Source organism: Branchiostoma lanceolatum, chromosome 6 (genome assembly GCF_035083965.1).
Source record: "Branchiostoma lanceolatum isolate klBraLanc5 chromosome 6, klBraLanc5.hap2, whole genome shotgun sequence".
In the NCBI taxonomy this organism is placed as follows: Eukaryota; Metazoa; Chordata; class Leptocardii; order Amphioxiformes; family Branchiostomatidae; genus Branchiostoma; species Branchiostoma lanceolatum.
The window spans coordinates 21,473,543-21,489,876 of NC_089727.1; the positions used below are offsets into that span (position 1 = coordinate 21,473,543).

The window sequence follows — 16,334 nt, forward strand, 5'->3', positions numbered from 1 at the left end:
GTTAACCATATCTCCCGTACTGTTAACAATATCTCTATAATATGACAATAATTTACTAAATTCATAGCAGTTTATGGACTACTATTAGAAAGGAGAGTAGCAGGCCTTGGGAATTACATGTACTACATGTATATTGCTAACCATTAACTTTAATCATGTACTAAATGGAAGAAAAATTCTATAATATTAAATGTGTGATTTTTATATTTAGTCTTAAGTTGTTATTTCCTTTAATTTAACTGCAAGCAACAATATCAATAAAGAAGACAAACCATTCAGAAATTCCACAACCACCTTGTTTATTTCATATCTGATTACAATGTATGGATCCAGTTCCAAAACTTAAGTTAACAGGATTTTGTGATAAGAAGTTGAAAGTGAAATAATATTGTTTACTGTTACACTATATTCACACTTTTGGTCCATAAGCCCCCGTAAAGGCACTGAATTATATTGTATTTGGTCACATGTATGATATACAATGAATATATATCACATTACAAGCATAATTAGTATAACACAACATAATCCAGTGCAGGTGTTGGGAACTGGTAGGTTTTTGGCCATTGCACATGGGGTGAGCCCTAGCCTGGTATCCACTGTATTCCAGTTATGGTTCGCTTCTCTGGTGTCTTCTACGCAGAATAGAAGACGGTTGGCATTTGAATTAAAATTTTACGCCTAATTATAGGGAAAGACCAGAATGGCTAATATTGTGATTGTAACAGGGTTCAAACAGGCATTCTGAGGTGCCAAATATTTGATTCCTAAAATAATGGTGAAATGACCAAACGATGTCTTCGGGACAAGGGGGCAAGACTATTCTTCCTGAAGCGATTGTTGGAGCAAAGCGAAGCTGGAATATGATGGATACCGGCCTATAGGCGAACAACCAGCTTACGCTCAATGCATTGTACATGTACATGAAATGTACTTTTGATGTTATTGGCCGTGAGTGCTACAATGTATGTAACATGCCTCTGCATGGAAACACGTCTAGACGAAGAATTCTGAGGGACCTTAAACTTTCTCGGAACTGTGAGTTGTCTTATCATTTTACAAACTTCCTTAGACCGATCTTGACTTTCCATTACAATTAGCAGTTCAACCAACTGAGAATTTAGCATTTAGTGGCATTAATCCAATGAAACAGTATCAAATATTTTGCATCTGTATGGATTTACTTTTCATTTCTTCATTTTGAGGGAGAAATGAACACTGCTACAGGATATTGTATGAGAACAGTATGAAAGTACCAGTGGTATGGCCTATATATGGCGTGTGCCTCACTGGACTGCACGAAATGTGCTTGCCTTGAAAATTGTGCCGATTTTGTGAATTTTTACCAATTTTCGCATTCACATTGACGTGACCTCTACAAACAAAATCACTGTGACCAAAATGTCACTGACACTGAATTTCTCAGTCTCGGCTCCAAATCAGTCACAAATTATCTTTATTGGAAATCACAGTGTTACCACTGAGTTAAAAGCCAAGATACAATAATCAAGTTAATCAAGAGAGGTTTACCGTGATCGGGCCATATTTGTGCCCATTTGCACTGTTCTGCTAATTGCAAAATTCTTCAAATTTGAATTTTTTCTTTACAATTTCAGGCAACAAATTTGTGCCAGTTTGCACCACTTTGTGACTGTCTTTCGCCATTTGGAACAATATGGTGAGGTCCAGTGAGACAGCCACAAATCTGAAGTAATCTGAAGTATTAGCCTTCACCCTGGATCCTGAAACTAATAACAAATTTTGCTATAATTATGATACAATATGTATTGATAACATTTTGCAACAGCATTAACTTGTGGTGAAATTTTCCAAACACACCAATACAATAAATGACCTCTTAATGTAACCTTCTCCCTGCTACCTAACCCCATTACCATAACAAGTGGGTGCCAAATGGCTACCTTAGCCCGCTGAAGGTTAAACAATTATAAACCTGAACATACATCTAAAGATGAAAGAGTAACTCGAACTTGAACTGATGGCAAGGTTAGTTTTTTATAAAAAAGTTGAAATCTAGAAAAATGTTCACCCCCACAAAACAAATGGAATGTTCTTGTACCTCCGTTTTCAATTGGTCGATTTGGCAGCCTAGGTTGTTTTGATGATATTATATTTGGCAACTTTACACTTTCAATAAACAAAGTTCACACTTTATTATAAGATATTGCATAGGTCTTCAAGTTGCTCAAAACAGCTGTCTTACATACAATGTACAGACTTCCCATGCCTAGAAAAAAAAAATTGTGTTCCTAGTTAACCAATCCAAGCAAAAACCAGCCTATTTTTGGTCGACCACTGGCAAGAGACATACAATTTTAGTTTGAATTTGAGTGATGTAACGAAATTCAAATTGGATAATTGCAATATGATGTTAGGAATACCAGTGTTGAGATGCAATTTTACAATTTGATGAATTTCAGAAACACAACATTAATTTTCCTAGGCCCAATCCCAAAACAGAGTTCCTACGTTTTTTTTTCTCCAAACGATTGCCTTAACACACAGCATTGTATGATATTTGTGCGAGTACAATTGTATGCATCAACAGTTATCAAAAAACAATATTTTTGGCAACAGAAACTTTTACGTTTCTGAAACTATAATGCACAATAACATTACATGCAAGACTTAGTACCAGTAGTCTACCATTGGACCCGAAAAGAAACAAAAAACAAACAAAAACACTCAATACTCCGATTTGTAACTGCTTTCAGCTTAATACCCTGCTTTCAGCTTAATAACGGCTCAATTAGGGGGACAAAATTCTTTATGTTTACTTAGTATATTAGGCAAAAATTATTCTATTTCGTGAAACTAAAGAACATAAAATTCAAGCAAGTTGGCAAATATCGCAGTTGGACATATACGGCTCTATGACAGTAATTTTATGTTCCTTTGTTCAAGAATTGCTATAAAGTTATTTTGACACTTTCCACAACCATATGAAGTATCTATAAACATTTAGCGGCTCGATTAGCAACACAATTCTCTACACAACTGATCACCCGGCCAAAATAATTCTATTTCAAGGTTCTCAGACTACACAGAATTCAAGCATGTTGGCAACCCGAGAAGAAACACAAAACAAACAAAAACACTCAATACCCCCTGATTTGTAACAGCTTTCAGCTTAATAACGGCTCAATCAGGAACATAATTCTTAACGTTAGTATATTAGACCAAAAATATTCTATTTCGGGAAACAAAGAGAACAAAAAATTCAAGCAAGTTGGCAAATGTCCCAGTTGGACGTATACGACTCTTTGACAGTAATTTTTTGTGCCTTTGTTCAAGAACTGTTATAAAGACACTGTCTTTCCACCACCATTCCAGGTGTCTACAAACATTTAGCGGCACTATTAGCAACATAATTATCTACGCAACTATTTACCCGGCCAAAATAATTCTATCTCAAGGTTCTCAGACTACACAAAATGCAAGCATGTTGGCAAATACATTTTGACACTTTTTGACACATGTTTGTCCAAGAATCCTTCTAAAGTATTTTGACACTTTGCCCCACCATGTTAGGTGTCAACAAACAACATAAACTACAAAATATAACTAGATATTCTCTCACATTAAAAACATACACCATTTAACCTCAGTTTTCCTGAGTCTTCCCTTTGAGTCACCAAGTCAAAGATAAGTTGAATATATACTCTGCTAACTCTACAAAGTTGAACTAGAAATACGGCATTCTTTCTAGATATCGATGGCACTTGTGTCATAATAAAGAGAATCATAAACATTGCACATCTAAGATACCAACAAAATTTCTTGAATTTACAAAATGATCATTTTTCCGAAGGGTTAGTCCGAGCCCATCTTCTTCCACCACCTTTTACTTCCCCAACTGAAGTCAGGTACTCATTTTTACACCTGTGCTTTACACCTAGGAAAATTAACATTTTTTAAAGTGCCTTTGCCTAGGACACAAAGTCTAGCCTTAAGCCATTTGATACCACAAATAAATTTCTGAAACATCCCTTTAAAAACAAGAACCAGTATAAAATGAGGAGTGTTTTCAATGTTTTGGAGCTGATGGAAAAAAAAAAGTTTCCTAATTTGGTTCATTCAACCATAAATATTGATTCCCTCATTGCTCCGTATAGAGCGCATGATAAATCGATACACCAACACATGAACAAAACACCACCTATAGATTTGAAAAAAAAGGAAGATACAGAAATCAACAAATAACCATTGAAAAATGAGCACTTGAGGCTCAGAAGGGGGGGAATCTGGATTCAAAGTTTGAAACCCTTGTGATGTAACGTTATACTTTTAGAGTTAAAAAAAAATGAAATGACCGTCCAATAGAATGTATGAAATCATTTTTGCAAAACATTTCTTGGGGTTTTGTTGGTCCACTTGAAGTGTTAGTGTACACAAATCATTGATTGCCAGATTCATTAAACCCCCTCTTGACCCTTCAGAATGTGTAAGCGTTGAGGGCAGCTCTGGAGGACCCCTGAGTACCCTTTTCGGTCTCAACGCCGCACTTGTGCCGCGGGTTGAAGCACCCGACGCTCTGACCGACCCGGATCTTTTGCCCGTGGTGCACGTTGAACACGAAACTTTTCGGGGCCTCGAAAACGAGGACGATGGTTGAACCGATGTTGAATTCGCCGTACTGGTCCCCCTTGTGCAGTTCCACCCCCCTCCCCAAGTGGTCCAGGAAGATGTGATCGAAGAAGTCACCGTTGACATGGTTTTCCGCAGGGTTGTTTGTGTACAGGGCCTGGAGGGATTATGAAAAACAAAGTTTTACAAAATCAACATTCATCAAAAATCGTTGTGAAATATTTGGAGTTTTTGTAATAATTTTATTAATTTCTTAATCGACAGAATATATCATAACCATGTCTATTTCACACATTACTCCACTTTCGCGGGTTCCTGGTTTTTGCCTGAGTGACAACGTTCCCTTATACTGCTAGTCTGCGGAAGAATCTTGGATGCAGCCCTGCTCAACCTTAACCATCCTGCCAATCTCCAGTTACAACTCATGAGCTAGTAGTATAGACCAAACTTTGACCAAGGCACCAAGACAAACAAAGAAACAAACAAACCGAAAACAGACCCAAAAATATGTCAGACCTAAAGTGCAAGGGTTTTGCTAACACCCCATTACACATAGCTGAACATGGCTCCCGACCACTAAGCCAACTACATGTATGGTGGTATGTTGGAAGCAGTCTGACCAGTTTTAGATTTATAGTCAAATATAACTCCTAAGCACAATCCTGACCACATAACTTGACTAACAGTACAAAGTAAAGCCAGCTCACCGTGTCAAAATAGATCTTGACGGAGCCGACGTTGGTGGCGCCGACCGGGCTCATGGAGAAGAAGCCCTCGGACCAGCGACCGGACAGGACGACACGCTCGTTCAGGTTGAAGACGTTATTCACACAGTTGAGGATCCAGGGGTTGACAGTCACTAGGGCACCTGCGACAGAGGAACATACTTTACAGACTATAGAAGGGTTCAGTCACAGTTACTAAGCTTAATCACTAATATTGTGGAGCGGACAACAACATGAGGGCCTGCATGCTCTTTTCCATGAGGCGTAGGCAGCCTATTTTTATTTCCCGTAATTCGTAGGGAAAGCCGTCTTAGTCATGTAATTAGTAGGAAGGACACCAAATTTAGTGTAATCGCCTTCCATAATTCTAGTGTAATACAGAGGGTGTTCTTCTGAATTCAGCGTAAAGCATTGTCAGGACCCCCCATGCGGACAATCCTACAAGCAAAGGTGGCAAGCGTCAAAGGTTAAATGACATGCCCCCTGACTTGGCAAGTGTCAAAGGTTCACTGACATGCCCCCTGACCTGGAAAGTGTCAAGGGTTAACTGACATGCCCCATGACCCGGAAAGCGGCAAAGGTTAACTGTCATGCCGCCTAACCTGGGAAGTGTCAATGAAAGTTTAACCCTTGACCCTTGACATTGGAAGTGCCAAAGGTTAACTAACCCTGATCTAGAAATTGTCAAAGGTTAAGAGTTATGCCGCCTGACCTGGAAAGTGTCAAAGGTTAAAAGTTATGCCCCCTGACCTGGGAAGTGTCAAAGGTTAAGAGTTATGCCCCCTGACCTGAGAAGTGTCAAAGGTTAAGAGTTAAGCCCCCTGACCTGGGAAGTGCCTCCTGTGCAGGACCTCCCAGTCTGCGGGTGAGTGAAAGCGGTGGTAGTCGCCCGGTGCGAGGTAGATGGTGATGTGGAACAAGCTGTTGACATCAGGGTGCTCCAGGATCATGTTCTGGTAGTCGTCTATTCCAACTTCCTCCTGTGGACAAAAAATATCAAAAAAGGGAAAACATTTTAGACTGCCAGCCATGTTTCTGATACTATCACTAGCCTCTGCTATATCTAGTTGTAGGTAGCATGTGTAGTGAAGTAGTTAGTGGCCCTGCCTCTGAAACTAGAAGCCGTGAGTTTGATCCTGGCTGTGTCACTCACCCTACATGCACGCTACAAGAGGGGTTGAGGTCCTTAGGACAGGACAATAAGCCACAGTTCACTGTTAATTTGTTACTTTTCCTATTCCTTTAACTATTATAGTACTATTAGTCATTTCTTTTTCTTCTGGGGGGGAGGGGCTTTTTATACTAGATACAGAGTGGGCCTAAACAATTTGATTTGGAAATTTTGGTTGACCTCTGACCTCATAACCTTTCGCCAATCCCCAGTTGTTGTTACTGCGGCCCAGGAACCTCTCGAGCGAGTAGGTCACGCCCTTGACCTGCTCCAGTTGGCTGTTGGTCACGCGGCCGAAATGCACCACTGTCCCATCCGCAGGGCTCACCTGTAGGGAGAAAATGGCATCTCATCAGATCGTCACATATTGTATGTGTACATGTATTTGTTTGTGTTTCTGGAGCAATACTTAATGAATGAATGAATGAATGAATGAAGACCTTTATTGTATGTTCGTGCCCCCAGGGGCTAGATACAGGTCATTTATCATAAACCTAACTAACATGTAAGTGACATACATGTATACAGTGAAATATATACAGCATGGTAGACGAAAGTAATAAGCTAAGCTAATCCAGTAGAGTCAACTTAATAAGAACCTATGGATGGATTGTGATGATAGTTAATGCAGAAATGTTTGCAGCGACTGTTTTCACGCGAACTTCAAAACACCGCTAACATTTTTGTCCAATACAATGTAGTAGTATGTTACTATAGCGCTGCCGCTAACTCAAAACCACCACAAACACTCCATTCTGGCCATAGCGCGAATTGCCGCGAAATAAAAACCACACGAATTTAAATGCATTTACAGTATGTGGGCATGTTTTGGGAGATGAAGGTGAACTCAGAATTTTGGCCCCCAGGCAGAAATTCTTGGTACTGCAGCAGAACCTCCTTTTATTGTATCTTTTGCCCTGGGCATGGAAGTGTCTTACAGATTCCAATTTATAGCTGACCCACCGTTCAGCTACAACTATGAAGATGTTTCCAGACTGTGTGACTAGACCACCATAGGGGTCCTCCAGTGCACTGGGATGTTGTTGTTTTGTACTGTTGAGGTGGTGTCCGGGAGGTTTTGTTTTTGCACAGTTCACATTTACACCAAAAATAGAGGAAATAATGAAGAAAATATGCTGTAAAGGGGTTGTACATGTCAGTACCTGTCATTCACACTAAGATCTATTCGCAAGAATAATTTCAATTTTTGCTCCAAAATCTTACATAGTGTGCCTTTAAGGCTACCGGATTCTTTCTTCCTTCTTCTAATAAGAAAACACAAAATTGTACTTACTATTCTATGGACGGGGTCTAAGGGTCTTGCGTTTGGCTTGAGTCTTCTTGTGAAGAAGTCCTGTATACATGTGTACTGTGAAGGGTCCGAGATGATGGCTTCTTTGAGATTCGCGCCGAAGATCCAGCAGTAGAGGCGTACGACCGGGCCGCGCAGCCAGGTGGGAAGAACGAGGCTCTGGATCGCTCCCCAAAGACGAGACAGCTCGCGCCACGGCAGGAAGAAGTAGAAGTAGACCTGAAGGGGGAAAAAAAAATAACATGTTTAAATTTGCCTCCAATACATTAAAAAAATCTGTCATTCTTATCTTGAGTTCTCTTCTTGGGAACGATTTAACAAAAACGAGCTGCTAGGGGGACAAAACTTATGTCACTTGTTCCCATGCATAAGAGCTAACAACCAAAAAATTGTAACCATAGTATCTCCCAAACATCATGAGATGCAAAAACCAGTTACTGTAGTTTTGCTGCAGTCCCAAGGTTACACACCAGGGGGCCTAAAATTAACGATCACCTTTTCAAGAAGTGCCCAATGCATATAACACTACTGAATACGTGTACATGTAGCGTAAAATGTCAATCCATCCAGAAGGTCTTAATTATGAGTTATGCCAACTACAAATATAAATATCCAGAAATACAAACACAGACGAAAACATGTTTGAAAATACCTTCAATTTTTACGAAGGTAGAAATTGTATATAACATTGGAATCATATTGTTTTATACAAGATTGTTGTGAATTTAAGTATATTTTCTATCCTGGTCACCCCTTTAAGCATAACCTAAATAGAACAACCATTCGAGATTCAAACGATTTGACAGGCAAATATTTGAATTTAAATGCCAGCTGATTATGATGCTATTTTAAGACCTAGTTCCAAAGTCCATGTTATCATAAGTGAAGGCCTCACACGTCCACTACACGTGAGAAATGTTACATCATTGAATACCAGGTGCCACATGACATAAATTGTATACACTTGGAAACTACCCAGTGCTATTTTGAGGTTATTCAGCTAAATGTACTTTAAGGGTGCATTTTTATCCAAAAAAACATAATTTATCAGAAAACTAGAGTTCCACGAACACTTTATCTTCGCCAAATAATCAAGGCTTATTATGGAGAGTGATTAATATTTACATGCTTATCACCCGCTGCAAATTTGATCATGCACCATACCATTTGGAAGTTATGCTGGGGGGGGGGGGGGGGGAATGAGTCCAGTCTAGATAGTGTTAAAAATCATTTGGTGGTACAGGACTAGTATATGTGTAGAGTGTGCTGATATATGTAACAAGTTTAATGAACTTTCAGATGCTACAAGTATCGAATTCCTGCCATTGATCACTATGGAATTATGGTTTTTCCTCATCAATTATGCATATTGGCTCCCATATGCATAATTACCATCTATCTAAATCAAATTATAACTTAAGCTATTAACAAACCAAAAATCATGATGATCCATTGACCCCTTCTTGAGTTATTACCAAATGAAGGGCGCACAGCTGGCACACAGCTGGGTGACCTAAATCCTAAGCCAGGCAATCCTCCAAGTGTCCCTGAATTGAGGTCGAGTAACAGCTTTCAATGCGATTATACATTACTCTCTTTAATTATGTAAATGAAGTCCCAATTTGCATACTATACATTTCATTATGTTAATCATCACCTAAGGTACCTGCGTACCAAAAGCAATAAAGATACACCAAACCCTGCATGAGTTATCCTCCTCCAAAGTTTCATACATAAAGGCCCACTGCAGCTCAAAACAAGTCGTCAAGAGGCCCAAACTTACACCACTTGTTCCCTGCCCCAAGACCCATCCACTATAAAAAAATCATCTACCTGGCGCCTCCAGAAAATTTCACCCCAAACTTTGAAGCTCCGCTGCAATACTTTAGATACCCGCTAGAAGGCCCATTATCCAACTTGACCTTCCTTTCTGTAAACCTTACCCACCCACTAAGTATCATGCAGGACCATCGACAGTTTCTCGAGTTATGTTGGCGACATACAAATACACATACACACAAAGCCCGCTGCAGTACCGACGGAAAATGCCAGGGGAACCATTTTTGAACTTGACCTCCGTTTCTACAACATCTACACACCTGCAAAAAATCATGAAGATCCATCAACGTTTCCGTCACTTTTTTTTGCCTACATACAAACACAAAAAATTCAAAGTCCGCTGCAGTACTGTTGAAAAACGCAAGGTGAACCATTTTCGAACTTGACCTTCCTCTGCACAGCCACTACACACCTACCAAAAATCATAAAGATTCATTGAAGTTTTCTTGAGTTATGTTCCAGACATACATACAGACCCACCCAACAGATTTTTCAACCGAAAACATAATCTTCCCCGAGTACTAATACTCGGCGAAGATAATAATACCCGCTTCTAGACTGTGGAATGCTCCTTTAAGCTACCCCCATCTTGGATCCGAGATCTTGAATTTTCAAAAATACAATTTTTTTTAGCAAAGAATATAATTCATTATGAACATTAGCCTCCTGTGCAGGCTTCCTACAACGGTGGCATATATATTAGGGGGGGGGGGGGGGGGGTCTCTAATGCCAGCAAGGGAGTTGTGTAGCCGACTACACAACTCCCTTGGCTACACAGCTCCCTTGCTGACATTAGAGAGGCTAATGAACAGGAGGCTTAAATGAACATATCAAAAGTTGCATTTCCCATTCTACTAGCATGCGAGTCTTGAGAGCTTAGGCAATAGGCCGGAATTCCAAATCTGAAATATGTCACCATCCACAATATATTGCGTGCTTCTACGTACATGTATAGACCAGGAAAAAAAGCTACCCACCCCTTTGATAGAATTGGTAGCATCTACGTTACACAAAGCAGTTATTGAACCAGGATGTTGGGAGAGGAAAAATATCAGCTCTACCACTTTAGAATTTCACAATCATTCAATCCATCACTGAACAGTAAACAGATCAATACACAAGAGATTATGGCTTTACCTGTATAATATATAGGGCAAAGCATGGAAAAATCCCCAAATGTTAAAGGGGAATCAAATATATTAGTTAGCTCAGCTGTGTTTTTCAAAACTTTTCAAAGGCAAGAAATTATAAGGTTTTGTATAAACAACAAGTAACTTAAAGGAAGCTTTTTGATTGATGGCCATTCAAAAACATGCTAACGTAACATGACCTATTTACGTGCAGAACCTATTTACATCCGGTTTGGCTCATGTCCACATGTCGCGGTGTATTATGCCAAAGCCTGTTCTCATGAGCAATAAAGAACATCATCAGTATGATCCTTAGCCATCTCTTTAATTTTTGCACAGCAAAACATAATGGCCATGCGTTTACCACGTGAACGCCACGTGCCGTGCATGTGGGGGAAATTTACAGATAAACACTGTTTTTTTTCCATCGCGTTAAGCAAGTGGCCGGACAGACATAGTGATTTTACCATCATTTGTCTGCTACTTTGGACAGTTACTGTGCATTTTTTTCTGGTCTATGTTCTTGAAGCATAGCGCTAGAAGTGGACAATAATGGGTTACCCTAGCACAATTCTTCACTATATACCTCATCAGTATAAATACATGCTCGCACGGCGTTAAACAGGTGGAGAAAAACTTACAGACCATGCATTTTCTTTTTAGAAGAGCTGATATTTCTGCCCATGGGTTTGAAATTCGGCTCTGTCCGCGCGGTTTTAAGATAAATACGTTTTGAATAAATTGGACGTTAACTGGTCACCTTACGTTAGCTAGGGTTACTGCTTTTATAATTGTGTTGGCACTTAAGCACAACTGTGCCTCAATTTAGAGTTTTCCATAATATCATATAAGTAAGTACTAGTTCTGTAATTATTATAGTAGTATTAGGAACAACGTTTAGGGACTGTCCCCCCAGACATTTTAACAATAATTATTTTACTAGATGGATTCCTTCAGGCACTCTCTTAAAGCTACGACTCATGACACACTAGCTTCTTGGAAGACATAGCCCATAACTGCTTTCTTTGTACTGTATTATAATTACACTACATACTTCACAGCATTCTTTAATGATGTACAGTACATGCAATGCCTTGGGGGTAGTGTGACTGTCAGACAATTTTATGCCGCTCTGTAGGCACACACACAACACAGTTTGTTAAATGTTAAAAACCGCCTCAGGAAAAACAGCCAACATTCTAGAAAGTGCCACGTCCCCCCAAACAGGTAGCTGCTGTTTTTAACCCCTCCAATCTCTGAAGCTGAAACGCTGCACAATAAAGGTTAAACTAAGTACTGTGAACGTATTTAACTAATTTTAAGTTCATGAGCTTTTCATTTTGCGGTAGGGAAGAAATGGAGTGTTGGCGGTGGTTTAAAGTTTGTGTTTGAAACAATTGTAGCACTATGCATGTACAGTCATAGACGGGCAAAAGTTTCGCGGTGGTTTTAAGTTCGCGCTGAAAGTTCACTGCGAAAACCGCAAACATAAAACCATCGGGAACATAATTCTGCATTTACAGTACTGCATACACGTAGTAGGCGTGGCTCAGAGCAGATAGGTGTGACTAGTTGTGCCATATAAATTAGTACATGACACCGATGTTACTCTTAGCTCTGTTACGCTGAATGGCTATAAATAATATACAGGTGCAGGAGTTTTTCTAAAGTGGGAAGAAGGGTGCTGCCCCCTCATGCTCTATAAGAGGAGATTTGATTTATTTATTTGGCTTTAGAATTTCTGCTAAAATGGTCCTGGTCTGGAGAGCCGTTTCACCAATCTTTCTGAAAGGATTTTTTAATTTGTTTCTTATTGCCTAAGTTCTCAGACTGAAATCTGACTTATCATTGCTAGTTTTTGTGTTCTAAAAAAAAAAAAGATGTATCCACTCCACCCAGGCACCCCCCTTTAATATCACATGGACCATCCCTGGAAAATGACAATCCTTCATTCTTTCAAAAAACAGCTGAATATGCAAACATGACAGCCGCCTTTTGTATAATCTGTACAACTGTATATACCATTCCTCTGCTGTAAGAAACAGTGATTGTAAGCAAATCACTTAAAATCTGACTTCAACACCAAATGAATAAATAAGCGGGTTGTAACAAATTCATTTGAAGAAAAAGTATGTGTCATAAAATAAATTAATGACTATGAGCTATTTTCTACTAGCAATGGCGTGAAAAACAAATAGAAACGGCAATAACAATTGAATAAATCAATACCACAACAAAAAGGGGTGTGAACAACATCATAGATAAGAAGATGGCCCAAAGACAACAAACCCTAATTTTAGTACTGGTACCATGGTAGCTGGACCATTCCACAAAAATGTCTGTTGGTTGCCAATTTCAACACAGATGGGTCACTCCCTTTTTGTGTAAATCTTTAATATTCAGAGTTAAAACGCCTTTTAAATTGTGCCTCAAATGACCATTGGGAATATTTGAATATCATCATTCTAATATTTTGAATTAAAAAAAAAATGTCAACTACACATCTGCTTGGAGCTCATCGTCAGCGGGGTGACTCAGCCCAAGAGCCGGTAACCTAGCCGCAGACGTCCCGCTTGTAAACGCACCTGCAGCCGCCGCCAGAACGACAACTCAGCCACCAGAGATATTTCCACGCTCATTGCTCCTTATTCCCTCCTCATAGATCGCTCCAAGAATCATGGAATTCCTTTAAGACGTCTTAAGGGGGCTAAGAACAGCGCCTTCCTTCCCTTGACACGCCGGCCGGCCCCCACGCTTTACGCTCCGGAAAATTCCACGCCCCATTCAAGAGAGAGGGGCCAAGATCCCCTAACCGCCAAAAATTTTACAGACTATAATTTCTGCACTTCAAAATAAAAATGGAAACAATTCTCTTGTCACCAACAGTCAGTATAGATCTAAAATTATCAAATAAGTTTGATTTGTAAAATGTCTGATATTTTAAAGACCTTTTGATTGTAATTATTAGGCGTATTTGATACCGTCTATGTGGTCATGGGGTAATCACCCCACTAGACGGTACCATTTACAAACCAATCAGCGTTGGGGGGAAAGTTTATTTTGAAGGATTTGCTTTGTTAATGCGAACTAGTTTTGTGTCCGCGGTAAGCTTATTAATGAATTTCAAACCATCTCTATATTGTGTTTTCGACATTAGAATATTTGAAAGAATCATTATGTTATGAAGACCCCGTTTGCTTAATTGTTTAAAAGATGTTGTCCCCCTTGACACTTTTATCCCGGTCCTTACCCTCGGGCCATTCCATTCATTCCATGGGAAAGTGAAAAATGTAGGTCAGTAATGCCTCAAAGCAGATGTGAGGAGAAATGGAGATGTTTACTGACTATGTACAGCCACAGTCATAGTCTCTACCAGACCTCTCTGAGGGCCGTTCATTGACATTTCTAAAACCAGTTTGAGAAAAGTCGCCTGTTTTAAAGACTATGTTTTATCAGAGTGAATTAGTTAGTTACTTTATAGATTAATACACATCTTGATTACGAGCACAAGTATATTTTGATGAACTGAACATAGAAGTACAATGTTTACTATACATCAACTGTTCAAAGCCAAGGTGTTAATCTGTTAACAGAGTGAAATACAGAGACTCTGTTTCAAATTTCAGCACAAAAATTTATTTTCCGGATCAACTGTCTACCACCAAAAAGGCTTAAGTGTCGCTCGGGTAAACGGAAACACAGCATTCTTTCCAAAGTATTGTTTTACATGCCTGCACCTTTGGGCAATACAAATGTACGTTCCACAAGACAGTACCCAAAGTTTTCTACCAGACGAGGGAAAATATTCTTTTAGGTGAATTTTTTACTTTCTACTAACTTAAAGTTTAAGGCAGTAACAACCAAGCTACATGTATACGGCTGCATCTTAACTATTGCGTGTGTGCATGTCAACAATTTTGCGCAGAGCAAGATATTTGTACATGTTTGTTGACCAAAAATGTGCAGTAACACACACACACACACACACACACACACATACACACACACACACACACACAGAACACCAAAAAACAATACCTCTATTTTTCACGGAGGTAACAAGACCTAACATTACATGTAAGTGACAACACAAAACAATAGTTCCTGCTGTTTATTTCATGTACTGCAACAGATCACATCAAATCACAAATCTCAGCCAAAAATAGGGTAAACTTCGCAACATATCCAGTTGAAGTTTTTAAGCTTGATCAACACACCAACAAATATATACAGACAAGCATTCTATCTTCTAATGTTACATGAAAATAGACCTCTGCTATAATATTTCGATGTTGTTTTATTGCTATGTTGCATCTCTTTGTTGCTTTTATTTACGTGCTTATAGCCTTATAATTCTATGACACTTTTTTTTCTATTTAAGCCTTTTAAGTTCATGACACTTTTTCTATTCAAGCCTTTTAAGTTCATGACACTTTTTCTATTAGGTTTCTACTACTGCTATATCTGTTATCATCTTGCATTGGTACATCTATTGTGAAAACCAAGGGAGGGTACCTGTACAGAAAATTCCTGGTCCGGACCTGAACTTAATTATAGTAGTAACTTGTATACTCTTTGAGTGATACAAACCATGTTCAAATTGTGTAATATTGGAATGATACAATTATTTTCAGGGCACAGTAGTGCTGACAATTTAAAGAGCAACCATAAAATGAACCTACGCTCTAACTGGTCCAAAACTGTCTACTGATTCTCATCGTTTCTTTTTCGAACCGGTCTAGAAAGAAATATTTGTTTCATACCGGTACTATGCATGTACTGGTACCCACCACTAAAGAAAACAAAAGAAAATACATTTTTGTACACTGATTTTGCCCTTCATAAATTTTATCCAGAAGAAGCTAGTACAAGTCAGTACTAAGTGAATCAAATTTTTAAGGGACTATATGAAGGGTATGCCTAAACACCTCACCCGACCTCATCCGACCTCACCCGACCTCATCCGAGTCTAAAATGCAGTGCATACGGGGCAGGGACATTATTTGACGTTCTGGATACATTAAATATGCAATTATAAATGCAAAACAAGCAGCAAACTTGAAGTATTTACCAGTTTCTATAGGTAACGGGAGGTCAAGACAGCCGGCGCAATGAATACACACTACGTGCGTGTATTCGAGGCTGAAAAACACTTTGTGTACAGTTATTGTGTACAGATACTGTGTACAGTCATTGTGTACAGTTACTATGAGTGGTTTGTGATGAAAATTTAATTAGTACCCACCGTCTTATCGTTCTGTTGGACAAAAATGAATAAAAAAGGTATGAAGAACTTCCCCATGTAGACCCCAACAGTGGCATGATCCAATATGGCGGCCAGAATATCTTCTATCTTGGAAACGAGCGGAGTAACTTATAAAAACTGGTAAATACTTAGAGTTTGCTGCTTGTTTTGCATTCATAATTGCATATTCAACGTATCCAGAATGTCAAATAATGTCCCTACCCCGTATACACTGCATTTTAGACTCGGATGAGGTCGGGTGAGGTCGGATGAGGTCAGGTGAGGTGTTTAGGCATACCGCTAT

At 39.2% G+C, this 16,334-nt stretch overlaps 1 protein-coding gene and 1 long non-coding RNA gene across 2 annotated transcripts; both read right to left on the reverse strand.

The window, feature by feature from the left end:
- Positions 1–282: 282 nt before the first annotated feature.
- LOC136437019 (phosphatidylserine decarboxylase proenzyme, mitochondrial-like) lies at positions 283–13,573 on the reverse strand. The gene is made up of 6 exons (XM_066431444.1): positions 13,371–13,573; positions 7,799–8,035; positions 6,692–6,832; positions 6,160–6,313; positions 5,316–5,476; positions 283–4,765 (listed from the first exon to the last, which is right to left on the reverse strand). The coding sequence occupies exons 1-6, from the start codon at positions 13,422–13,424 to the stop codon at positions 4,457–4,459; spliced, it is 1,056 nt and encodes a 351-aa protein (XP_066287541.1). The 5' UTR covers positions 13,425–13,573; the 3' UTR covers positions 283–4,456.
- A 1,308-nt stretch (positions 13,574–14,881) lies between these two features.
- Positions 14,882–16,290, reverse strand: LOC136437021 (uncharacterized). The gene is made up of 2 exons (XR_010756141.1): positions 15,201–16,290; positions 14,882–15,167 (listed from the first exon to the last, which is right to left on the reverse strand). It is a non-coding gene; the product is annotated as an uncharacterized lncRNA (long non-coding RNA).
- Between the last annotated feature and the right edge of the window lie 44 nt (positions 16,291–16,334).

Bases quoted from the DNA above. Each gene is read 5' to 3' on its own strand.
- LOC136437019 (XM_066431444.1), bottom strand. From the start codon at position 13,424: ATGAGCGTGGAAATATCTCTGGTGGCTGAGTTGTCGTTCTGGCGGCGG. The intron at 8,036-13,370 runs GTGCGTTTACAA...TTCCCCCTTCAG, and splicing joins CGTTCTGGCGGCGGCTGCAG to GTCTACTTCTACTTCTTCCT. The intron at 6,833-7,798 runs GTAAGTACAATT...TTCTCCCTACAG, and splicing joins TAGACCCCGTCCATAGAATA to GTGAGCCCTGCGGATGGGAC.